The sequence below is a fragment of the Oreochromis niloticus genome, linkage group LG18, assembly GCF_001858045.2.
Source record: "Oreochromis niloticus isolate F11D_XX linkage group LG18, O_niloticus_UMD_NMBU, whole genome shotgun sequence".
NCBI lineage: Eukaryota > Metazoa > Chordata > Actinopteri > Cichliformes > Cichlidae > Oreochromis > Oreochromis niloticus.
In genome coordinates, this window is record NC_031982.2 from 26,016,406 (window position 1) to 26,042,243 (window position 25,838).

The following is a 25,838-nucleotide window of genomic DNA, read 5'->3' on the forward strand; positions in this document are numbered from 1 at the left end:
GAAAGGTGGTGTATTGGCCAGATGCTGGCCGATGTGTAAAAATAAGTCAGTTGTTTGGTGGTGGCTATGGCGGAGCTTCCACAGAGGCCAGCAGGTGGATGAGGGAAAGGGGAGGCAGGAGGAGGAGAGAACCGAGTGTCAGGTGAACTGAACTTCAGGTAAGAAGTTATGACCTGCAGTCTATCTGGGTCAGATATAAACCAAGTTTAGGTGGAGTTTATTTTCGTTGTGCTGACTTTTTACAGTCAGTTACAATAACTCGTACTGCTACTAGCTAGCATGACGGAGTTTATATACAGCTGGGTGGGTACTGTGATGTTACTGATAGTGAACTTTATTTTATTCATAAGGTTAGTTAGTAGAGTTGCCAACCGTCCCGTAAAAAACGGATTCGTCCCGTATTCAGAGAAAATATTACGCGTTTCGTATTGAGCTGAAAATGAACGGAGTTTGTCCCGGACTTCAGCTAGGATGGAAAAAGCCACAAAGCTGGAGTTATTCTGTCGTTACACTGCACAGCTGCCTCTCCTTCTCTCATTCTCCCCCCCTCCCTCTCCTGTTGCTACTTCAATCATGACACTGATCAATGATCAGCTGATCAGTATTTCTGTTGCAAGTCTCTCTTGCTTGTCTATCGCCCACTTTGCGCCAGAAAGAGGAAGCGGATAAACAACAGCAGCACGTTTAAGCTTGATAAGCTGTTGTTAGAATTTATTTAATAATATCGAGTATCAGCTGATGTTTGCTGGAGCCACAGCTGTAAAGCTGCTGGTCATGATATCGGTTTGGATATGTGGTGAGAGGGAAACATGAAGATGAAACCAGGAGATGTCCTTACTGAATCATCAGAGCTGAACAGGTGATGGAGAAACAGGTTTACCTTTTAGGTGACGTGAATGAGTTGAAGGGAAGTTATGAACTGTTTCTGAGAGACAAATAACACCAGGATCCTTTTCTAAGTAGCTGACAGCTGGTAACTGTGCAGGGGCGGGTCTAGCAAAGTTTTACCAGGGGGCCAGGTAGGGCATTAACAGGGAAAGGGGGGCACAAAGAAATACTTTTCTTTCTTATTTTCATTTAAAATGTTAAATAATTATCTGAATCTTACAACCAAACTTTTTATCTGATGTAAAATGTATAGAAATTATACATATACCAACAAGACAGTGTACATCCCTGTCACAACAGTGTTTGCTTTCATTCAAAGGCTTTATGGCTTTTCCTATAATACCTGGTGGGCTGGTCTCTAGTCAAAAAGCTCGGGCCGATTTTTTGTCCCAGTCCAGCCCTGGGCACGACACGCAGTGAATTAATCTGAGAAGGTGCATTAAAAAATAAATGGCCGGGCCAGCGGTGCACATTGCAAATTAGCTCGCATGGACACATTAGTTGTGCTGCTTCTTAATGACGGTATCTTAGCTAACAACCCCAACTACCAGATTCAACTTGTAATTGGCTAAAAATAACCGGTGAGAGGGACGTTGCTAGCTGGCAGTTTTTTCAAGTGATGTTGAAATTTCCATATTCCAACACTTCAAATGTTTCAGGAGCTGTCCGCTCAGCGCTGCATCAGCACCGCAGAAATACACGGCTACATCCGTAGACTTGAGACTGATCAAACCAGAAAGCTTTAATGAGCAGCTGGATTTGTCTCAATATTAACTGGCATTAACTGGCTGAGTTAATGCCAGTTAATGCGACATCGAAATGCAGCTGATTGAACTGAAAAGCTCGACTCTGTGGGGGTCAAAGTTTGCAGAACTACGAACGCAGCTGGAATCCATAGCTGTGCGTGTTCATGGAGCTTGCATTTTCACCTGCTGGACATCACTACCTGACAAGTTTAACTGTTTTCAGAACATTGCAGAGGCATTATTGACAGTACTGGGCTCTACATATCTGTGTCAGCAGATTTTCTCTCACATGAAGAGTGTCCTCAGGTAGCCGTCTGAATGCTTGGAGACCTGTGTCTCCAAGCGGGAGACCAGAGATCACATTAACATGTGTATCTCTGTATTAACAAACATACCATATTGGCCCAGTTTATTTTTCTTATCATTGTTGTGAGGAGACCATAAATAGCATTCACATTTTCAGTTGTACAGTTCATTTGCTGTTATGGAGTTCTCTTTATGAATAAAAAGTGTCTTTTTTTTGTTTCAAAATAGCTGATAACTATTCGCTGATAGCTGCAAACATCTGCAAACAAATATAATTCTATAAAGTTGTTCTATATAGTGTGTAACTGTTAATATAGAGTGTTATTAAATTTATTGCTAATGCAATCATATGGCACATTGACTTCTGAGGAAATTTTAGATGGCACTCATCATCAGAAAGGTTGCTGACCCCTGATCTAAACTATGTTAAAGTTAATATAGTTTTGCATGAAAACATGATTTGAAATATATTATTTACCAATTATGTATACTGGGAAGGAAAACAAAATACAACAACAACAACAACAACAACAACAACAACAAAAAACTAAATAGAGAATTAAAATAAAATTTTTCCGTCAGTGCTAAACTGCATAATACCAACTGAAAGAAATGCATTTCTTAATATATGTATACCGTATTTTTTGGAACATAAGGCGGACCGGATTATAAGGCGCAGTAAGCAAACAAAACAGTCAGATAAGTCAAACTTTACTCAACTCATTCTTCTTGCTTCCTCCACTTCCCTACTATTGTTCATTAATGTTGAATTCTCTCGCATCTGCTCTATTCCCATGTTCTACTGCGTGACTGATAGCCTTGAGTTTGAAATCTGCTTAGTAAGTCTCTTAACATGTGCCATTTTGTGGTCCTTATACACACAATACGGTAATATTATGTTGAACCACAGTATGTAACACTCCGCGTAGCTGTAATGCTCCGACAAGCCATCAAATGGTGCGGCTTCGTAGCTTAGCAAAGTTGTACTAAAACATTTCTTGACAGATTTTTGAGCGTCGTGTACCATATAAAATCGGTTCGAGATCAGTAAGATCAACCAGAATTCATACATAAGGCACACCGGATTATAAGGTGCATTTTTGAGAAAATTAAAGGATTTTAAGTGCGCCTTATAGTCCGAAAAATACGGTAACTGCAACACATTTACAAAAGGACAGGCAGTTAACATATCACCACAACAACAACCACCACAAATTGTTCGCTTTGGAAATAATGTTATAGATTGTAAGTCCCTGTGCACACGCTCAGTAGCTTCTAGGTCTACAGAGGTTCGACTGTTTTAAAACACTGCGAGCAGCTAAGTCATTCCTGAAGGTAAATGGGGCAGCCAGTTTTTATGGAATGACTCACTAGATTGAAACAAGCTATAAACTTAAGCAAAGTCCAAACTAGGGTTTCCAAACAGCTGCTGCAGCAGTACAAAATCCAGTTACCTTTTTTTAAATTAGCTCTTTTCATTAAAATATACAAAACTAATAAGCCATTCTTGATGTTATCTGAAACACCAATATCATCAAGGCAAATGCATCTTTAAAGAAGTCGGATCCTTTATTTCAGGTTTAGATATTTAACTTAACATTTTAACCTTTAAGGGCTCCTTTTGGACAATTAAAATACGCCTGATTGCAGTTTTACTTTAAAAATCTGGCACAACCACCTCATAGATAGTAAAATACAAAACATTTGTTTGTCTTTTGGGAATTGGACTGAGTTTTCCTTTAACCCTTAACAAGGAAGCAAAGCTGAAAGTACTTCCTAGTTATGTGTCAAACATATTCTCTGTTCTCAAGGTCCTTTTTGATGGCTTTTTTAATGCGGTCGATTTCATCTTTATCTGAGCTGTCATTGTCCTTCTTTTCACTGTTCAAATCTTTTCCACCCTTCTCTTTCTTTTCTTTGTTGTCTTTCTCTCTTTTCTTACTGTCCAGATCTTTGGTGGTCTTCTCTGCATTATTTTCTGGCGAGTTGAACTGCAGCTCTCGGTGTATTGAGTTCAGCTCCACCAGACCGTCGTGCAGCTGTTGCGCCACCTCCCTGATTTTGGCAGCAAACTCTGATTTTGCCCCTTTCTTGAGTTCTTTGGAGTCTTTGGACACAAAGTAGATATCCATAACTACAAAGAGTCCAGTAAGCACACCAGTTGCCATACTAGCAATCTGGACTGCTCTGGCTGCGGTGCTACCTGCTACATGGGCAAACTGGACAAAACGCATGATCTCATTGGCATTGACGAGGATCGCCTTTCCTGCCATGGCGCCATCTTCATAGAATCTCCTAGTAAGTGCAGGGAAGTCCTGATTGTATGCACTATTCTTCATCTTGATCAGGTCAAATCTGCGCAGGTTCTCAATACCCTGTTTGATGAACGTCAGGCACTTGTTCAGGTCTTCCATCTTCTCCTGGTAGTCCTGCACGATCTTCTCCACCTTCTTGCGGTCCATGGTGTTGTTGACCTGGTTGGAGATGCCGGCACCTGCTGATGTCAGACCGCCTGCCGCGGCAATGCCCAGTCCCACTGCAGTCACAATCAAGGAAGTTCCCATGGTGAAGGGAGCCAGAGCAAGGCCAGCAACAGTGGCGACGCCCCCAATGGCGCTGGTGGAGCCGCCTGTGATTTGAGCGATCTTCGTGTTCTTGCTGAACTTGTCGAGCCCATCGGCGATGGCGTTGAGGTCGATGACATGCTGCCAGAGGCTCTCTGCCCGCTCAGTGAACAGTTTGTTGAAGACTCTGATGCCCTTCTGCAGCTTGTCAGCGGTCAAAGCAAACGCCCTGAGAAAAGAAATTTAAGTCTTATCAGTAACTCCATCTTAAAAAGCCATTTTGTCTCATTTACACCAACAGAAGTTAGTAAGTGTTAATTAATCAAAATCTTGATAATTAACAAGTGATTTTGAGGAAAGCAGAATGTTTTGTTTCTCAAAGCATGACAAAACATCAAACCTTTTTTTAAAGATTATTCACACCACTGTTTTCATTGGAATTGATTATTGATTATCATTCTGCAGGAGAAAAGTTGAGTGTTGTTGTTTCGGGGTATGAGCTTCTTCAGTTCTCCATGGTGGATGTTTATGATGCAGATATATTATAAATTTTGTGGCCTAGCAATATTTGAGCAGCTCCTGAATAACTTTTTACATTTTATTCACATCACAATATGATAACAATATGGCAACAAAGAAAGATACCAAAGCAATATTTTTATATTCAACTCTTGAATCTTAGCCATCAGAGCAGACTAAACCTTCTGGCAAAGATAGCAGGCGACAAGGAATTAGCAGCCTCGATTTAATGCTTAATAAGGAAATCAACATAAAATGCTACCATCTTCTTAAGAGACACCGCAAAGACATTTTAATGTGCTGCCTCCCTAAATTGTTGCATTTAAATCAAGATAATATATTGTAAAAAGAAGTATAGGAGAACAGACCCCTGAAAGACCAAAAACAGCATTTAATGAAGCATAAACACCTATATTAAAGCACATTAAAGCTTACTTGGCCTCTTCTTTTTCTGTCATGTCTTTATGTTGAGGTGGGTCTTTCCATTCTGAAAAAAAATGACAAAAGAATGATTTATCATCATTTTGTGCATCTTAGCGGCCCAAAAGTATGTGAATGCAAAACTATTACACTCATGCGTGATATTAATCTGCTGCTATAACAGCATCAACACTTAAAAAAAGGCCTTCTACCAGATTTTAACATCTGGCTGAAAGTATTTGGTCCCATTTCACCACAAGAACATGAGTGAAGTTAGTTTCTAATGCTGAGGGATAAGAATTACTCAGCAGTTGATGTTTCAAAAGGTGCTTAATGGGATAAATCTAGTCTAAAATAATTTCTTTGGTTGGTTAAAAATTAACAAGCAAAAAAGCCTTCACATTCAAAGAAAAATAAAAGCAAAAAAAATGACCCCCCCCCCCAAAAAAACCATTTCATTTTCAACTTACGCTCCACAGTTTCCCACCATTCCATAAGAACCACATCCTGAAAGACATCATTAGGTTCCATGTTTGTTATTTTTGCTTTCCAAATAATGAGTGAAGACTGCACTAAAATGTCAAAAACCTACATTACTATCTTCAGCTGAGGCAGTGCCAATACGGTAGTCCTCTAGCTGGTCAAACACAGACCTGTTTGCACCTTCACTCTGAGATGAAAAAAATAGTAAATAATAAAATTACATATCAAAACCACCATTTTAATCATAATTACGTCAACAAAAGATTGTGTCTGCAGTGAAACTGAAAAAAATACACAGTACTTGAGCATGAATGACATTATCATGCAACACATTTGGTCAGTTTCATTTTTTACATGGCTGTTGCACATATAAAGAGGAGGAAGTTTTGGTGAAAGGGATTCTGGGAATAATGACTTATTTCTGCTGTTTTTGCAGAAGTTAAATGACTCAACAGGGGAAAAGGAAGCAGAGAAAGAAGTCTGGGCATATTGTAACCTAATCTCATCTCATCTTCCATGGTATAGACATGCACAAACACTGTGCGGCTGTTGTGTGTGGGTTTCATGTCAGCACTGGAAAGGGGAAAAAACCAAAACAAAGAACATGTAGACTACAATAGAGGCTGTTGGAAGGTGAGCAGACACTCTAGAGACAAGTTCTGCAAAGACTGTAAGTCTTTGTTTTCAGAGTGGAGGAAGGAGGCATTAGGTGACAAAAACAGGCTTTTTGTAATGGTAATTTGTAAGTCCTGAACAACAGTGGTTAAACCAGCAAAATGTCAATGTAGTGGGCAAATACAGTGATACTCTGAGATAAAAAAAAAAGGTTAAAAAGTTACTTTTGGTTTTAAAGTTTGATGTGCGAGGGCTGAGAGGGAGAAGGAAAGAAAAGAAAGAAAGTTTCTTGATAAATTATTTTGATTATATTGTCTACCTCTGCTTGGGCTGTTTCTTGTGCACGTCTCTGTATCAATTTGGCCTGAAATAAACAAACACAGACACACAGTTCAATCATTTGTAATACCAACACAGGACTTATCTGGATGTTTTATGATCTTAGACATAAAAAAAAAAAATAATTTAAATAAGTAATTTTTCTTCAAGGAAAAAAATAGCTGAAAAAGGAAAAAACATACAAATTCTTCCTTTTCACTTTCTTTGGTATTCAGGTTTAAGACTAGGTCAGTGAATTGCTCAAGAAGGCAGGCCATGGAAATTCATTTATGTAAGCTTACCTGCCAAAACAACACAGAAATATTCCTTTGCTTAAGAACAGCAGAGAAATTTGGAGCTAGTTTGTTTATTCATTTCTCAAAGAAATAAATAAACAAATTCTGTTTGTGTAACAGTATATCAGAAGGTCTTTTTACCACCTTAATCAAAATTCTTTATGAGCTCAAACAGAGTTCAGTGCTCAAGATTTTAAGGGAGAAGCAATTTTGGAGACATCGTAGTTAGAGCCAAGTTACACTATTCTATTTCTGTCTTTGGGTCATTTTTATGCCATTCAAAGCTCATGCAAGATTGAAAGCTTGGGGGAAGCTTCACCAATTGTTAATAGCAGAGGTCACTGGGGTAGTTGAAAAGCTCCCTGATGGCAAGGCAACAGGTTTAGATGAGATCTGCCACCAGATACAGGCTCTGGACCAGGCGTCTCCACTCCAGTCCTACTAGAGTAGTCCAGCTATAGCTTTTAGATGTATCCCTACTCCAACACAGTTGAAAATGGGAAAATGGTCGAATTACCTCTTCAGCATGCCATCAAGTTTGGCAATGGCCTGGTAACAAGCCATTCATTTGATTCAGGTTTACTGGAACAAGGATGCATCTAAAAGCTGCAGGACAGTAGCTCTCCAGGACTGGAGTTGGAGACCCCTGCTCTGGACAATGTAGGGCTGTCTTGGTTGATATGCTTCTTTAATTTTGTGTCACAGTGCAGTGGTGGTTTTCAAAAAGGGGTTTGGAGGGTGTGGTCTAGTTATTGGGGTATCACACTGTTCATCCACCATAGCACAGTTTATTTCAGAATGTTGCACAGGCTAACTGTCAAACCTTGGATTTAGGAGGAGGAATGCTTATTCTGTCCTGGACATGGAACAGTAGACCAGATCTTTACTATCGGACAACTTCTAGAGGGATTGTGGGAGTTTGACTTAAGACTCTATATGTGCTTTGTAGACCTGGAGAAAGTTTATGGCTGGGTTCATCTCAGGAACCTGTGGAATTCTTGGCAGTATATGGTTTCAGGTCTGTTGTTACAGGCCATTAGATCTTTGGGAGAGCTGAGAACTGTCAGTCCCTGACATAAAGTCAAGCATATTTTCAGCTATCTTGATGCATGCTCAATTATCTAGGTAAGTAAATCTCAAAAGGTAGCACTTTCAGTAGGAGAAACGTTTTGTTACTCATCCAAGTGACTTCTTCAGTCTCAGCTGACTGCAGGTTTCCCCAAACCTTATAAACAGTACATTTGCACAATGACTGCAACTAGCCCACTGAATGAACAATGGGCGGTGAGGTCAGTTCCTTGATCATTAATATGCAAACTGTCATGATCACTGATCAACAACCACCAATCAAGGACCACTGATCATTGATCAAAGACCATTGAGCAATGGCCATGAGTACCATTCACAGAGAGCTGGGGAATGGCTACAATCACAGCATCCACTGGAGCACAAACTGGGTGTCATCAGGACAACATAGAGCGAACCACAGACACAGCGGCCAGGGAAGCAGAAGAACATCACATCAAGAAGGCCCTGAGTAAATGTGGTTACCCCATCTGGACATCTGTCAAAGCTGGCAAATCAAATTCAAATTCAAGTTTTATTTGTCACACACACACACACACACACACACACACAGCATGACATGAGGTGAAATGCTTATTGCTGTTCCCGACAACTAAGTGATAGTAAGAATTGACAGTAATATTTACAGATTAACTTTTTACAGCACGATGTGCAAATAACAGTTTACATAAGAAATTATTAATAAAAAGAAATTATAAATTGTACGAAGTGTGCAAAAGGAAAAACCAGACTGCGTGTGGAGATGAGATGTGTAAAAGAGTCCAGTCCTACAGTGATGTGATGTGTGTGGGGGGGTTCAGTCCTACACCTGGTTCAGTGCCCGAATAGCCTGTGGGAAGAAGCTCCTCCTCATTCTCTCTGTTTTGGTCTTAAGGGCGCGGAAGCACTTCCCAGACCTCAACAGTGAGCAGAGTCCATTGTTGGGATGGGAGAGGTCCATCATAATCTTCCTGGCTTTGGTCTTGCACCACTTGGTGTAGATGGACAGCAGGTCAGGAAGCTCTGATCGAATGATGCATTTGGCCGAGTGGACCACTCTTTGCAGATCTTGTCTGTCCTGCTTGGTGCTGTTCCCAAACCAGGTGCAGATGTGTGCCGTCAGGGCGCTCTCAGTGGTGCAGGATTAAAAGTTTTTAATTACCCTCAGTGGCAGATGGAAGTCTCTAAGTCTTCTGAGGAAGAAGAGACGCTGGCGGGCTTTCTTAACCAGGGTGTTAATGTGGCAGGACCAGTGATGGGAATAACGGCGTTACTAACGGTGTTACTTTTTTCAGTAATGAGTAATCTAACTAATTACTATTCCTATCGTTACATGTAACGGTGTTACCGTTACTAACAAGAAAACTATTTTTCAACAAACAGACGGTTGAAGCTGTGTTCAGCTTACTGCACCTTACCGGTACCGGAAACTGGGTGTCCAGTGTGGCAAGACGCCTAAAAGCTATAGCCGATCCAGGAGAGAAGGACAAAACCCGTAGTGATCGGAATTTTTTCCCGTCTCTGTGGCTTTTAACCCTTTCATGCATAGTGCCACCCACTGGTCAGCCAGTGTTGTCCATCTAAGTGGACATGTAAAAAACTCTTTAAAAAGTACATGTTAAAAAAAATGAAGTTCAAAAATCTTTTTTCATGCCTAAAGATGAATAAAAATCCTGATTGAGGTTGTCATACTTCATGCATGAAAGGGTTAAACACCAAAACATGCTGCGCCAAAAAGTGATCTACCCCAAAGATCGGGTCCCTCAACACAGAGTAATATAGTATTTGCTGTTAAGTGCCAGGAGGATTGCCATTCTGATCATTAGACTTCTCTAATGATAATTAGCACAGAATAAATGGGTGGATACGCTTTTCATGAAAGTGGCATGTAGCATGATGTCAGGTTGGATCAGTCTGCTCAAATTCTGGTTTCTCCAGCTCAGTGTCAGCTCCACAATAGGTACAGAGCCATTCTCGTGACGAACCCCCCCCCCAAAAAAACCTGACTGATTAGCTTTGGTTGTGCTGTGTAAACCAAAATGGAAGAGAACTGTTTGTGCATGTTGCATGTTTGAATGTTACCTTTACATCAGGCATGAACGGGTTGTGCTTCTTTTTTATCTTGACTTTGGTCTAAAAGAAAAAAATAAAATAAAAACAAAAAAGATCTCAGAAGTATTGTAAAGGTCAAATACTGAAATACTCCTGCAGTAAAATGAATAAATGTTTGTGCCAACTAAAAACAAAAGCTGTTCATGAACAGAAGGAATGTAGTTTAACAACCTCCATTTTTTCCTTGACCTCTTCTTCATTCTTTTCCTCCTTGGATGCAGATTCCTCATCTGCATTCACCCCTACATCATCCGATGCAGCCTGAAGTAAAAAAGAAAAACAAAACAATAAAAAGGTCAACATGAGCATGAAATAATAATCATCACGTCCTGGTTTTTGCTAGTCACAACCCCAGACCTTTCTATTTCTCTACTGATGAGTATAGATATAAAAGTACAGTAATGTTGAAGTTGGGGAGGCCAATCCATGGCTGATACTGTTTCACTGTGTGTTTTTCTATTAAAGTATGCTATAAAGTTTATTAAGATACCAAAACTATCAAGCAGTTTGGATATATGCAAATAAAGCAAAATATTTGAATAAAGTCATGACTCCGGAGTTGGAAACTTAAAGTGCATCTTTTTAGAGGTTCCACCATCCAGGCTTAAAATAAGGAGGGGCTGAGAGGTGCTTTCAGGGGTTTTTGTCTCAACACCATAGCCCCTTTTCCATTAGTACCTACTGGGTTTGACTCGGATTGACTGGTTTTCCATTACAACCCAGTAGCACCTTGGCGTGTCCCAATTCCTAGGCCGCATCCTTCGGAGGCCGCAATTGAAGGCCTATTACGGTACAGCGACGTGACGAAGGCCGTCTTTGGCTACAGCAGATTCAACTCCTTTTACACCTTCTTCACCTGATGGTCTCTGCCACAAATTAAACTAATCAGTTAATTGCAATGTGTTTTTTTTTTGTATTGTGCAGGAATGTACTGAAGCAGCAGATGATGATATGAATCAGGTTAGCCAAACGTTCGATCAGTTATATCTTATCCCACACGTTTGCTCACATGCTAAAATGAAATGTAAGGAGAAACTTCAATTCTTCACAAGAATAAAGACATTTCTGACTAATTTCATCTAAGTTTTTCATCTTTTTTGTAGCGGCGGTAAGAAAGAACCATGCTTCATAGTTAACTTCTGATAATCAGTTGATAATCAATACTTCTCTAAAATAACATTAAACCCTTTTTTAGAGTCTAATCGTTGTACTGTATGAAAATGTTAATACCCGTTGGTTGTTCTGCTCTTGTCGACTGTGTCTAATTATTCTGTTCAGCTCCGAAAATAAACCACAGTAGTTTTCTAAACGATGAGGGTTTAAAGTAGTGCTTTAATACACATCATCACAGACAGAAACTATTCCCTAAACTCAGGGAGCTCACCTCTTCTGATGGTCGAGCAGGAACTGCAGGAGGCTTAGCAGGTTTTTCTTTCTTCTCTGTGGAGGTCATGTCTTTGCCTTCCTGTACAGGACAAAAATAAAATACTTGTTTCAAAGCTGAAACTGAATGTGAAACAGCCAGTTAATGCCAAGTACTGGCTTTCTATTTATACAAAGCAGTGCATTTTAAACATTTTGATTCTTTAAAAGCCACTCAAATGATCTAACAGTATTCTAACAGCTTCCCTCAAACATAATAAAACTCTGGGCAATTAACGTAAAACCTGAGAAATGCAAACCGTACATTGTTATCCTCACTTCTTCTTGGTTTTACTTTGTCATGTGACGACGTCCCCTTCACCTCCTGCTCAACGAAATCACATCAACAAAGAGAGCAGAAGTTAGAATATTCCAACAAAGGCCACACGTCACACAAAGAGGCAGCTGTGTTTGACTGCATGTGAACCTCCTGAGTTGGTCTGGATGGGACCAGGATAGCTGCACTCCTTTCCCTTCTTTCGTACTGGTTCATGTTACTTTTGACCTCACAAGGGGGCGCACACACACACACACACATACACACACACACACACACACACACAATACAAACACAGTGTAACTGAAGGCACTAGCGCATGACGATGGGGAGGTTTCATAAGAGGAAGCCATGCAGGGAGGAGAAGAAGGAAGTGGTGAAAGGTATGGAATAAGAAGTCTGATTATTTTTGACTGCATGTATGTGGGTGGGGGGGTAAATTGAGGACTCACGGGTGATGCATTAAATTTTTCTCCCACTTGTTTTTCATTCTCCTTGAGTGTTTTTGCATCTTCTGTGTCTTTCTGAACAAAAGGAAAATAAATATTAGGCTTATGAATATAAAAATGAGGTGGCATTTTCATGAAATTAGGGAACCAAATGGAAAAAGTACACCCCACACCAACACTTTTTGTAGTCTGCAAAATCTGTGGGATAAATAGTACCATCTACCATCTATACCACTGCCACCATCCCTAATGTGTGCAAAACATCGTTACTGCTAAAAATGAACAATCACCACCATCACCAAAAAACAGCCACGATTACAAGTGCCTCAGTAACACCTTGACCAACATCAAACATATTTAGCAGTGTAGTTACTTTTTGGCGGAAAGATATCAGTTTGGACATGGCTCCAACCACGGCATTCTGGGAGGGAGAAAACATCAGGAGAATATTGAAGCTTAAAGTTAATAAAGCTTTTATTTGTGTGGTGTCTGAGACTATATTTAGATCTCCATACTTAAATTCTGTGGAAGCCTTATGGCCACAGCAGGGTGGCATTCCTGGTTTTGTTTTATCTTAGTCCTTTTTTAAAATGATATTTTGAGGGGGACTTTTAAGCCTTTGTTGAGACAGGACAGTGGAGAGAAGACAGGGAATAAGTGGAGAGAGGGCAGGGGAAAGACGTAGTAAATGGCCTCAGGGCACTACCTTTATAAAACATGGGTCACCTCCTCAACCCGGTGAACTACACCTCTTTTGTTGTCCTTTTTTTCCTAGTGAGTGAGTTGTTGTAAATGAAGGCACAATAAATGACAAAAATGGTTTGAGAACACTGAGTCTGGCTGATTACGGATATTCAAGAAGTTTTGTCTCAGCAACATTTAATTTAAAGACTTAATGTAGGAAGATCTCAACAAGCCTGACAGGAAAAATGAGGCAGGACTGCAGACAGGGCCTATGGGAACAACTGCTTGTTCCCATAGGCCCCACCACCATATTTACGTCAATGGTGGTGAAACTAAACCCAACTTTTGACTGAATCAACAGGAAGCAGCAAGCTTCCTACTAAAAAAGGCTTCCCCTCAGTGTCTGTCAAACGTAACTTGAATTAAACAAACAGAGAAATGTCAAAGAAATGTACTTTAAACATGGAAAAATATCTATAACCGTACCTCCTTTTGGCCTGATGACTTCTTGTTGCTGACAGTTGAATCTTCTTCTATTGAGCCTGCCTCCTTTTCATTCTGTTCATTCAGAACAGACAGAAATCAACGGATGAACGCTGCTGTACAATCCTCAGATTTTTTTCCCCCAAGGGTGAATCAAGAGCATCCTTACTTTGTTTGCATATCGAAATGGATTCAGCTCCATCATTCCCACTGTTTGTTAATTTTATCTTGTGCTTTTGTTTTTATTGTTCTTCATTTTGTCATCTCTATTATGTGTTTTATTCTATTGTTAAGTGTCCTTGGATGTCTTCAAAGGCGCTTTTTAAATAAAATGTATTATTATTATTATTATTATTATTGTTAATAACCAACTTTTCACTACACTGTAATCATTTTAAAATGCTTTTGAGGCATTCGTTCTCTCCATGTCTCACATATTTTAAGCGATCTCTCACGTTTGTCACTGTAGAGCATGCTCTTCATCATTTGACTGAAACCATTATGAGGTAAAACAAAAACAGCTACCGTTTAGAGTAAATCATCAAGCCAAACTGTTGTTTTTCTTACTTCCAAAAAATTAAAACACTGTTATATTCGTGCATCCTCTGATTAAGCACGGGGAAAGGTTAAAATAATGAGGTCAGTGTATATCATCAATCACTGTGAGGCAAAATCTCAGGGTTAAGGCTCCTTTAAAGAGAGCTTAAATTCAGCTTGGTGAAACAACCAACCTCCTTGGTTTTGGGCTTCCCTGTGGCAGAACTGTTCTCCTGTGAGTCTCCTGAGTGGCCAGTCTTTTCTTTATCCTGGTAACATACAAAGTATGTATATCACAAACAAGAAAGCATAATCACATGTGCATCGCACAGGCAGGTAGAGTACGTGATATGACGTGATATTACTGAGAGAGGAAATAACCTGAGAGGAGGAGGTGAAGGGACTCCTCAAGACCTTTGCAACGCCACCCTGACAGAATTCAGAGCAATTAAGGTTAGAAACTGATCGTATTTCCTGTATATTGTAACAGTAACATTATCACTTACTTTTGAAGACTTCTCCCCGGCACTGTCATTACCAGCAAGGAGTTCATCATCGACAGACAAATCATCCTTAACAAAAGGGAAATAGTAATCAAACAAAAAAGTCAGTCAGACAAAAACAGCAGTGTTAGCTCCAAAACAACCCAGCATCAAAATGATTCATCGTTAAAGTCATACAAGCAATGTCCTTACATTTGAGCCCTGCAACAAATCAACAAATCACTTTTGAAAATAAAACAAAAGTGATCAATCTTTTTTTCTAATGCCATGCTTTGTGTCTGGCATAAAAAAAAAAAGAGCATTTGGGGGTCGACTATACATGACTGGAGTGACAATTAGTGACACCTGTGTCACCTTATGTACTTATGGTAGCTGACCTTTGTTTTGTTTGTTTTTTTCAAACAGGGAAAAAAAAACAACTCACCTTTGCGTGGTTCTTGTCATTGCTGCCAGAGAGATCATCTGGTGCAGCAAAATCCTCCTGAAGGTCAGAAAAAAAAGTTTAAAAACTTTCTCAATGACAATACTCATAATAGTCCAGAAAATGGACTGAAACATTGTTATTAATCTCTTACCTGAGGGTTTGGGGATTTTTTAAACATACTGCTAAACATCCCACCTGCCTCCTAAAGAAAAAAATCAAATCACATTAAAATTGGTGTTTGGCAAGGATTTGACGCTGCGCGCTACCTTAACAAGAATCACTTGGAAGCATCACGGCGTGGTACAGCTTACGGCCATACCACCCTGAACACGCCCGATCTCGTCTGATCTCGGAAGCTAAGCAGGGTTGGGCTTGCTTAGTACTTGAATGGGAGACCACCTGGGAATACCAGGTGCTGTGAGCTTTTGGGTGGCTGTAGCTCAAGAGGTAGAGCAGGTCATCTACTGATCCGAAGGTTGGTGGTTCCAAGACTGGCTCTGCCATGACAAGTATCCTTGGGCAAGATACTATCCCCAAGTTGCTCTCCGATGCATCCATCAGAGTGTGAATGTACTTAGAAAGCACTATGTATAGAGAAAGTGATTGGGTGAATGTGGCATGTTGTATAGAGCGCTTTGAGTACTCCGGGAGAGTAGAAAAGCGCTATATAAGAATCAGTCCATTTACTCACCTTAGTGTTGCTGTTCACAGGCAGATTGTCGTTGCTGCCTGAGATCTTAACGGTTGAGGACAAATCCTCCTAACAAGAGAAACAAAAGCTTTTGACCACTTATTACTTATTTCAACATAGGTGAAACTAAGAGGAGTGAGACCCATTTTGGAGTCCTTTTTTACATTTTTTTTTTTTTTTAATTCTACTTGTCATCCACCTGACTCCTAAAAGTAACAAAAAGAGATGTGCAAAGATATATAAAGAGTTGTATAAAAAAAACACTTTTTTCAGTTTTAAATGAATAAAGTAGCAGTTATCTTTGTTTAAACTGGCGCATCAGTCACATGGACAGGGAGGGTTCAGTGCCCCAAACATTTGCCAGCACTTTTTCCAGATAGCTGATGCATGCAGGTTTTTCCCCCTCGTACAAACACACACAAAAAAACCTGTCCACTCAGGCACACAGCTACTGTAGCTCAAAATCACCAACGTATTGTAAACCTTTGGTGTTTGAAGTTACCATTAAAATTCAATCAAATAAATTCATTCATTCAGTTTGGATACTTTTTTGTATTATGAAGTGTTAAATGCACTTTTAATAACAATCGACAGAGCCTGTTAGTTAACTGGAGAAATAATCAGTAGAAGGAGGCATTGTCATTCCCTATACTGTTATTTAAATGATAATATAACCATTTTTATTAAGATGTGTTGCATTTCTTATGTTGTAGAGTTTTGATTGTATCTCTTGTAGAGATTTTGACTAATGCTTTTTGATGTTAGCATGGACCTCTCGTCGATGTAATGTAGTTTTGTTAATAAAGACATAAATGGGAACTTTAAAAGGGAATCTCAAATTGCTGTTTGCTGATCAGACCTACCTTTGCATTGGTGTCCTCAGACAGATTGTCATTACTGGCTGAAATGTCCTTTAGATCCTGAAGCACACAAGAATGCACAGTCAATAACAAATAACACAATAATACACAGTTTAGCCAGTTAGCCATTAGTAGTATTTCCTGCATGAACCTCCAGTGAGTGGAGGATATGTAATAAAAGATTGTGTTTAACCTGCGAAGGCCTCTGCACATGTCTTGGTTTGGGAGATAGTTTCTGTAATCCACCCAGCACACCTGATTTATCCTAAAGAGAAATGTACAGAAAAGAATTTCAAAACTTAACACTAGGTAGGAAATCCACAGAGATTACATGAATTTGGATAGTCGTTGTTCTCTGTGAAGTACAACTAAAACCAAATCATTTATAGGTATTAAATATTTAACAGTCCAGCTTAATGATTGGCTAAAAGCAAATCATAGCAGCAGCTATTTTAATGAACTACATTGCTATTATTTTTAAATAATGTATTTTTTTAAAACGGTTTCATTGTAGCTTTGAAGATTTTCCCAAGTTATAAACATTTAGTGGAGTTTTGTAGCTTTAGTTTATACATATATAAGATCTGCAGGTAATTAAATAGGGACAGGATTGAAAACTAGCAATTGCTATAAATTCTGCACATCATCATTTCTATGCTTATGTTAAACTACAAGCAAAATTTGAATTAAAAAATATGTATATCAGAGAGAGAGAGCAAATTTACCTTTGACTTGCTGGTTAAACTGTCATTGCTGGCAGACAGTTCAGGATTTTGTAATGTCAAGGCGGCCTGCAAAAACAAAAAAGGTGTTTTTGGTTATATGAAACTAAGAAAATTAAAGCCACAAAGGCAGAAAACTTTTATTCCCTGTTATCTTATAAATATTTAAAAACATGACCAACAAAACAAAAAGAAACCTGAAGCAAAAGAGGAAACAAACAGGAAAATATTACTTTTATCAATGCATGTGGTACTGATTATCCAAACTTACTGTTAGGGCTTAATCTTTGACAGTTCAAAACATCCTCAAACTTTTGAAAATAGTTTATCTTCCTTATGCTATCTTTTATAAAACGTTGTATTTTGGGGGGGGGGGGTCATTTGACCTATGGAAGATTTTTTTGGTTAATTTTTTTTTCCTAATAATGCTAAATCCTTTTGACATTTAAAAGACTGTTGTTCATCAATGTTTGCTTGTTTTGCTCTATATTTGTTTTTTCTTCTGTATAAAAACTTAAGAACTAATTTTGGTTTAGAGAAAGTTCCTGTGGGATCATTTTAATTACATTACTTGTTTGGGATATTCATAACATAAAGTTTTGACTTGACAGGATTTGTATTTGTGGTATAACGCCATGTCTGATCCTCTTTGGCAGATTTTTAGGCATTCCTTTAAGCATTCCAGCATAATTACAACCGCAAATATGAAAAAAACAATAATAATAGATTTTAAAAAATTACTCACTGAACTAATAAATTAAATATCCAATTAATGAATAATATGGTTCATTAATTGGAGATACAAGTGTGTAATTATAAAAAAAAGTTGCTTTAAATTTAATTACAAATACATCAATTTGATTGTTTCAAGTTAATTAACTAAAATTAGTTACAGCTAATTGCTGCAATCTGTTGGAAGTCAGTCCTCGATCCAAGCTTTTGAAAAGACAACAAAATAAATAAACAAATAAGCACAATAAGGATAATTAAAGCTGCAACATTACCTGTGCAGATGGAAGCAGTTCTTTAGACTTGGAGGATTTTTTGAATAGCCCACTGATTAATGAGGCTTTTTGCTGATTGAAAATTTTAAAAAGAGACATTCATTTACTGAAATCCATCTCAAAGTAACATTGCCATTAAAAGATGTAAATCTGCAGTATAAAAAAATGCCTCGCTGATTACAGTTCTGCTGTCAGGACTCAAAACTGGAAAGATTTTAACTAATGCAATTGTTACTAATGCACTTACACATTTTAAGGATCTCACTCCAATCTCATGTTTGAATGTAAAATCTGGAATTGAAGCTGATTTCATGTCTGGACTTGGAAAACATCATAAGTGATTTTTATATTTACAGCATGTGTAGGTACAAGTTAAAAGTAGACCACAATGCTTCTGGCTTCTGACCACTTAAGTGAAGCAAAGTCTTCCTTTGGGCCTCACGGTAAACTTGCAGAGCAGCTCAGACATAATCAGATTGTTTAATATTTATTCCAGTATATTACAGGTGACATGTCAGAGAAAAGTTAGTCATTTTCTGTGTTTTGTACCACTTTGTTTAGCACAGAACTTCATACTGTCCAGGTTGTGCATTACACTAGTAGCACATAAAACCATAAAAGTGTCCAAAATCAAATATACTATAATAAAGTCTTTGACTTTGCAAGAAAAAAAAAAAAATAAACAAAAGAATTAATAAATTATTAACAGTTTTTGTTATAAGTTTAATTTATTTTAACTTAAAATCCTTGTTAAGTAATTTGTATATATCTATATCAAATATAATGGACACGCATGTGTTAGTATATTAAAGACTAGAATGTGAATGTACTACAACTATATCTCAACCAGTCGTGGGGACATGCACAGTCACCACCCCAACTTTGAGTTTTGAAAAAGTCTGATAAGGAAAATGGGCATTATTTTACACAATAAAACACTAGAGTCCGAAAACAAATATAGTGCTGGATATGAGCCCAGTGGATCTACTCGAATGTTCTGGCTGAAGAAAACAGCAGGCCTGGAAATATTCTTCTACGTCACAGGAAAAATTGTGAATGTGCTCTTTGTAGATTAGTTGGGGCAAGGTCCTTCTGGGCAAGTCATGCCGTCTTGGTGACACATTCAGGCAGTTATTTATTCCAGAGGGAGGATATTATTCCAAGGTCAGCTGTTGTAAGAAACTGGCTTTATTGGGCATGACGCAGGATCATGTATCATACAAGTGCCACCTTTTGTGATAGTCACCATAGATTTGGACTGCTATTCTTTAAGTTAAACATCACTAGTTTAGTGAATGGTACATACTCACTGGGGTAAGAGGACATTTAAATCAACGTCTCAGAATTGTAGGAGTAGGGGAAAGAATTGATTTAGAACAGTATCACGATATTTTGCATGGAGATATGGTATTGATGCAGGGAGACCAAACATCAATATTTTATTAAATATATTAAAATAGTACTCTGTGGATACTACGAACAAGAGGGCTCATTTTGGCTGACAGACAACTGGTTGTATTATGGTCATATTCCTATAGAACAGAAAGGTTGCTGTGTACAAATGAGACAATTCATGTGAATTTCTATTAAATGCAAATTTATGTCCACATAGCAAGATATGATTTTCAACAAATAGTTTATATCTAAATTATCAGAAACAGATTGTATGCGTTTGCTAACTTGACCTTGTTCAGTTTCTGCGGACTGATAGCAGACCACTGCGTCTTGGTGTTGGTGTGCTTAACAAACTCTCGTGTAAAAAAGTGAGAAAACTTTTGAATTTAAAAAAAAAAAAAAAAAAAAAAAAAAAAAAAATCGTATGTTTGAGCTTTGAGCAACCTAAGCAGATTTTTCTTTTACCTTTACTCACTATTTTTTTTAATGAGTTTTATGAGTTTGTCCTAGCGGACAAACCTGAAGTATGGCAGTTTAACAGTGAAAGGCAGAGCTAACGAGAGATCCGGAGGGTTATTTTCGCCTTCGATCACCCGAGTAAGTTACAGTCGCTTAAAAATAAACCCTTAAAGTAACCTCGCAGGGGTTACTTTGAGGTCTCTTTGCGATGAAGAGCCAGCGTGAACTCTCCGCATACTTACGCGTGTTTGCGGTCGCACAGTTTGCGGTAAAAGTCAGTAAAGTGTTGAACATGCTTGCTGGCTGACTTCAGGAAGAAACAAAACAAACCTCGACAAACTAAAGTTGTACTCACAGAGACAGCTCCTCCATCACACTCCAGGTCCAAATCAAGGTTACCGTACCGCTCCTGTAACAGACAGGTGGTTACATATTTACTCAACGCTATTTTTATAAAGGCGTTCACCATAAAGGGCGAAACGTGTAACGGCCACTGTACCATTAACGTACCATTACAGGGAACTGCTGTCTCCGTTACGGTGAACTTGCCCCGTTTGTTGTCAGAGGTTAGCGGATATAAATATAAAAGTCCCTCAGAAGGACTTTGTGTCCTCTGCTTGTTGTCTGTCGGTTGTTTTCACTCAGCGAGCTGCGCAGGTCAGGATCCTCCCTCCTTTCTAGGAAAACAAATTACAAAACAGAAGGAAAAAGAAACTGGTTGAGGATACTTCCCACAGATCTGGGTTATCGCTTGAAACTGGCGGAGGATGTCCGCTTCACCTGTACCCCGTTGTCCAGGTGAGGGTGAGTCTTCGTCTCATCTGGGAGCGGTCAACCCGATTCTGCTGCATTCGGGAGCAGTTCGGAAATTCCCTTTACAGCCTTAGGGTATAAAAATACAACTAGAAGGATATCAGCAGGTTAAGTACTTAAGTTAATGTCTCTCAAATAATTGTAAAAAAAAATAGTCTGTGTAATAAAAATAAAAGCACCTATTATACCATCAACAGCTTTGGCAAGCACGCTTACTGTACATTTTAACCCTTTTCTTAATCAATATCTGACATTTAAAGCTATATTCAAACAATGTTTGGAGTTTTAGAATTTGTGTAAATTTACAAAAATATAGCTCATTACATATGGTGCGTTTTTTTAAACTTAAACTTTCAAACTTAAAACTTAGATACATTTAGAGAAAATCCCTTCAAAAAGTATAGTCTGTGTTGAAAACCATTAATACCGAAACCACTTTTGATCCCTCTATATACTGACTCTTCGAGGAGGTCAAAAGAAGTCACTGTACAAACATTAATTAAAAATATACGGGGGTCTCTGCTAGAATTGTCATTAAAACGTGAGTAAATAAAATGTGTTTCTTTTTTAAATAGGTAAAACAACTGTGAAATAACGAATAATTAAAATCAAAACAAACAACCCGTATCTGCTATCATCTAACGCTTACTGTCAAGGGAAAATCATAAAAACACTTGAAAAATATGTAAAAATATTTAATAAAATATACACCAAAACAACCAAAACAACACAATGGGAAGAATTAAAAAAAGACGCAAACACATTTTTCTCTTCTTCTGCTTGAATTTTTAATTAAAGAGATCTTTCACAAACTTAAACTAACATTTGAAGCTTTATTTTTTATTAACCTTGCTTTTCATGTTTGCAAGTTCCGCCATCTAAATTAAAGGTAGGTCAAATGTGTCTAGGTAAACATTTCAGTTTCTTTTGTCTTCACATGAATTTATTGCACATTCGACGCCAAAAGGAAAACATTCCTGTTGGTCTTTGCTTGGTGTTGTGACTTGTTACAAACTATCCTGAATTCCTAAAGCTTAGAGTGTAACGCAGAGAGAATTACTCTCTCCAAGAGAGGAAGTAGAGCTTTCTTTCTCCGTCACTGCAAACCAGCTCAGTGGGTCTTTGTGGATTCACCTCCAAAATCAGAACAGGACCTCCACACACAAACAAGCCCACCTGCAGAAAGAAAGAGAGACAGAGTGAAGAAAATCATGCTTGCTTTAAGATAAGTTAAAATAATTTGACAATTAATCTCACAATTTTTACAATATAAAGCTGGGAATCTTACAACTTTGCTGCTACCCTTGGAAAAACTCAGAAACTACTCTAATGGTTGTATTTATAGGGGAAAGCTGAGGCATAAATCAATTTATTCCTATTCAGGAAATTAAGTTAAAAGATTTAACACACCTCACAAGTAGAGACTGTAATTTACTATAGTAGAGATAACTGTAAAGTGTATTTGCTGGGTACTGTTTTCAGCTGCAAAAACACTGTAAACACAGTAAGTTAGCAAGAATATGATAAGGAGACAAACATAATCTATGACCAGATCGTTTTGTGGAGTTTGTAGAGTACCTGTTTCTTGGTGTCTCTGTCCCACAGCTTCACTGTCCGGTCGTAGGAGGCTGAGATGATGGTGCTGTCAGTGAGTCTCAGCACACTGATCCTGTCACTGTGAGCCTGCAGATAAAGCATCACAATTACTACTACTATGTCTTTGTCTAGGCAGGGACTGAAAATCAAAACAAAAATGACTGACACCCCCCCCCACACACACACACACTGCTTGAAATGTTCTGTTTCATATTTTCATGTCAGTCTGTCAGTCACACTCTTCTCTCACTCGTGAACTCTTACAGGCTTTCTTTTGCTCCATGAGGACAGCTCTGGTGGGCGATTGAACCACATGTTGCCCTCCACATCTCCACACACCACAAAATCTAACAAACAAAGACAAACACTGCAGGTGTGAAAAAATCTGCATATACACATAGAACATGGTATGGAAGTTATAGTGGTTTACTAATGATGTTGGCTGACTCATAGTGCAGATGTAAAAGGCTCCCATTAATCGGATTAAACTCATTAGTCATTACCTATATGCGTATATCTGGTATGGGAAAGCTGAGGTGTTGCCTAGGTACCTGATGAAGATCCAATGGACCAAAACGATGCAATTTAACCTCATAGGACCTGATGTCCACATGTGTGGACATCACATTTTGGGTTGTCTAGACCAAAATACTAAATTTTGCTCTACAAGGGCCTGATATCCACATAGAAGGACGTTATACTGCCTCTGTTTTATCAAAATTTAAAACGAATGTCTTTATATGTGGCTCTCATTTTTCTTAGAAACAAAAATCAGGTAAAAAAAAAAATAATCTGGTGATTCTTTGTTTTTATATTCATCGGGTCCCAATCAGCCCAAATAGCAAAGAGAAATTAAAAATGCATGCCATGGAAGAGTTCGGGTCTTAGGAGGTTAATCAACAGGAAGCAAGAAAGTGTGATGGAATTCTGTTTAACTGTCTTCTTTACAATATTTGAATACCATGCAACATGTTGATCATCATTTTTAAAGCAAAGGTGCAAAACTAAGGCAGTGATTTGAAAGAAATACAATATTTCAGTCATATGCTGCAGAAAAGGGAATAGCTTGACTATTTTTCTGAGACCAAATTATCAAATTAGCATGAAAATAATTCACAAATTAACTGAAGTAAACCTATTTTACTTCCAGTTCTGGTGTTTACCATTGTCCATTGCCACAGCTGTTATTAGGCTTCTTCTCTTCTTCCCTTCCTCCTCTTCCTCATCACATTTCATGCTCAGTGTACTGAAAGTTGATTCAAGGGTGCCTTCAGTACCCATGGCAAACTGAAAATTAAGAGGACACGGTTGTCAGCTAAATCATTCAACTGCTTTTGACATTTTCACATGGGAAGTGACCCATGCTAGCCTTCAGTTTCTTCACAATAAGAAGTTGGCTAACAGGAAATAGAAAAAAAAAAAAAATTTCATTCATATACCAGACATCATTTAATTGTTTGTAAATTCCGTTATCTTGCATTTTCAATCCTGCTCACACCAGTTCTAAAATACCAATTCTTTTCACCTACAGACTGGTTTTTGATGGTGAATTAAAGCTTAATGTGGAGGAATGCTGGTTAGTATACTCACAAGGAAGCCGATGTAAACCTCTTCCTCTGATTTGCCCAACAGCCACACACTTTTCTTATCATTGTTGATCACCCTGAGAAGTTCAACTTCATGGTTCCAACTGATAACAAGAGACAACACACATTTAGGGTTACCAAAAACAAGCAACAATAACAATGTAAGCTGAACTGGATTTTGGTAATGCACATATCAAAAATTGGCATTTTTTTTTAATCCAAGGTCTCCTACAGTCTCATTTTATCTACTTTTATTTTCTGCCATGCATATAGACTGCGACAATGGTGGGTGCCTATTATAAGCATGGCCAACATTCAAAGAGGGGATATTCTTTATACGGTTCAAGTTGGAAGAAAGAAGCTAAAACAGCTTGTTTTAGACTGTGGTCCAGTATGAGAGGATTATTATGGAGAATGGATGATTTTTTTTTTTTAAAGCATGAAAAATCAATTACTTTCTGACTTTATGGCACCAGTTGTCCTCACTGTTCATGTGTGCCACATCAAATATTTCTCCACTTTTGTCCACCCCAAATAAAGCAGTGCAGTAGAAGAGGCGCGCCACTGGTTCACTGACTTTGTAGGTGGTTACCTTCACCAAGCTGGAAGCAAGAGACAAAAATAAAAGAAGAACTAGTTAGTGTGAAGACTGAAACTCATTATACCTCATGTGATGTCTCCCTCCACTGCTGATGCTCTGAAGCTCAGAATCAGTTAAACTTCACAATCTTAATCAACACAAAACAGCTTTCACATGCCAGTTTACCACAGCACTTAGACAGTCATATGATTTTTTTTTTTATTAAGCAAACTAGGCAAAATTAGTTATTGTCATTAACTTTATAGGACTAATGAAGATGAGAGTGCTTGGGCATCTTATGTATTAGCTGTTGGTGTTTACCTTGCTGTGTCATGTTCTTTATTCCACACCAGCTTCCAAACACCAATAAGTTTCATACTCGCCACAGCGATCTGACTATCAGGCATGGAACAGACCGCTGTAATGGGGTCATCCAATACCTGACACATACACATACAAACACACACACACACAAAGATGGATGGCATGGTCCAAAAAAAACAAACAAAAAAAAAAAAACAACATTTAAAAATAGTTTAAAAAAACTACTTTTCTTTCTACACTTCTTCACCTGCTTGTGGCCAACCACTGAGTTGTTTTGCCACAACTCGAGCAAACCAGAATCATACCCAGCGAGGAGCACGTCATCATTCTGACAGAAGCACAGAGCTGTGACCGAGCCTTTCAGGTTTGGAGGACTTGCTGTGGAAAAAAGAAGAAACACAATTTTCATAACAAAAGCTGTATAAGGACCCTTAATACCAGTGTAATTACTAAGATAAGGCTACATAGGGCACCAGTTTAGCTCACAGCATGTGTTCAGTGGTACTTATTTTATTTTTAGATTTAAAAAAATCTTCTTTGATTAATTCAACAGTGGGAGATATGAGTATCAATAAGAATTTCTTCAATCTTTTTCACCATCATTCATTTATGTTTTAAAAGGTACAACAAGTTTTTTTGAGGCTTTTTTTTTAAATATAAAAAAAGAATATTGTACTCATAAAGACACATTGATTTG

The 25,838-nt window shown here is 38.3% G+C and overlaps 2 protein-coding genes and 1 non-coding gene across 6 annotated transcripts in view; 1 reads left to right on the forward strand and 2 right to left on the reverse strand.

Annotated features, from left to right (window-relative positions):
* Window positions 1-3,037: 3,037 nt before the first annotated feature.
* Window positions 3,038-21,076, reverse strand: LOC100710148 (uncharacterized). 3 transcript variants are annotated; one of them, XM_013272720.3, is made up of 24 exons: window positions 20,753-21,076; window positions 20,598-20,651; window positions 17,388-17,453; window positions 16,856-16,927; window positions 16,666-16,722; window positions 15,803-15,871; window positions 15,263-15,313; window positions 15,112-15,168; window positions 14,691-14,756; window positions 14,566-14,613; window positions 14,379-14,453; window positions 13,651-13,722; window positions 12,854-12,901; window positions 12,484-12,555; window positions 12,182-12,259; window positions 12,020-12,079; window positions 11,717-11,797; window positions 10,504-10,593; window positions 10,303-10,353; window positions 6,861-6,905; window positions 6,036-6,113; window positions 5,914-5,950; window positions 5,459-5,510; window positions 3,038-4,733 (listed from the first exon to the last, which is right to left on the reverse strand). In XM_013272720.3, the coding sequence occupies exons 1-24, from the start codon at window positions 20,753-20,755 to the stop codon at window positions 3,728-3,730; spliced, it is 2,388 nt and encodes a 795-aa protein (XP_013128174.2). In that variant the 5' UTR covers window positions 20,756-21,076; the 3' UTR covers window positions 3,038-3,727. The 3 variants fall into 3 exon arrangements, with proteins under 3 accessions (XP_013128174.2, XP_013128181.2, XP_013128187.2); XM_013272727.3 differs by lacking the exon at window positions 12,182-12,259; XM_013272733.3 differs by lacking the exons at window positions 12,182-12,259; window positions 12,484-12,555; window positions 12,854-12,901 and having other exon boundaries at window positions 20,753-21,074.
* On the forward strand, window positions 15,417-15,535 carry LOC112842987 (5S ribosomal RNA). Its single transcript, XR_003215077.1, has one exon. It is a non-coding gene; the product is annotated as a 5S ribosomal RNA (ribosomal RNA).
* Window positions 21,077-21,824: 748 nt separating the features above from the next.
* Window positions 21,825-25,838, reverse strand: part of LOC102080233 (telomerase-associated protein 1) — a 34,151-nt gene continuing 30,137 nt past the window's right edge. For both annotated transcript variants that reach the window (XM_019347658.2, XM_019347659.2), the window contains exons 49-56: window positions 25,389-25,519; window positions 25,139-25,257; window positions 24,693-24,839; window positions 24,242-24,341; window positions 23,815-23,938; window positions 22,916-22,998; window positions 22,634-22,738; window positions 21,825-22,231 (exon numbers count right to left, since the gene is read on the reverse strand). In XM_019347658.2, the coding sequence (XP_019203203.1) occupies window positions 22,112-22,231; window positions 22,634-22,738; window positions 22,916-22,998; window positions 23,815-23,938; window positions 24,242-24,341; window positions 24,693-24,839; window positions 25,139-25,257; window positions 25,389-25,519 (929 nt within the window). In that variant the 3' untranslated portion in view covers window positions 21,825-22,111. The remainder of the gene's footprint in view (window positions 22,232-22,633; window positions 22,739-22,915; window positions 22,999-23,814; window positions 23,939-24,241; window positions 24,342-24,692; window positions 24,840-25,138; window positions 25,258-25,388; window positions 25,520-25,838) is intronic.

Bases quoted from the DNA above. Each gene is read 5' to 3' on its own strand.
- LOC100710148 (XM_013272720.3), bottom strand. The intron at 15,169-15,262 runs GTAAGAGATTAA...TCTGACCTTCAG, and splicing joins AAAAATCCCCAAACCCTCAG to GAGGATTTTGCTGCACCAGA. The intron at 10,354-10,503 runs GTTGTTAAACTA...TTTTTCTTTTAG, and splicing joins AGGTCAAGGAAAAAATGGAG to ACCAAAGTCAAGATAAAAAA.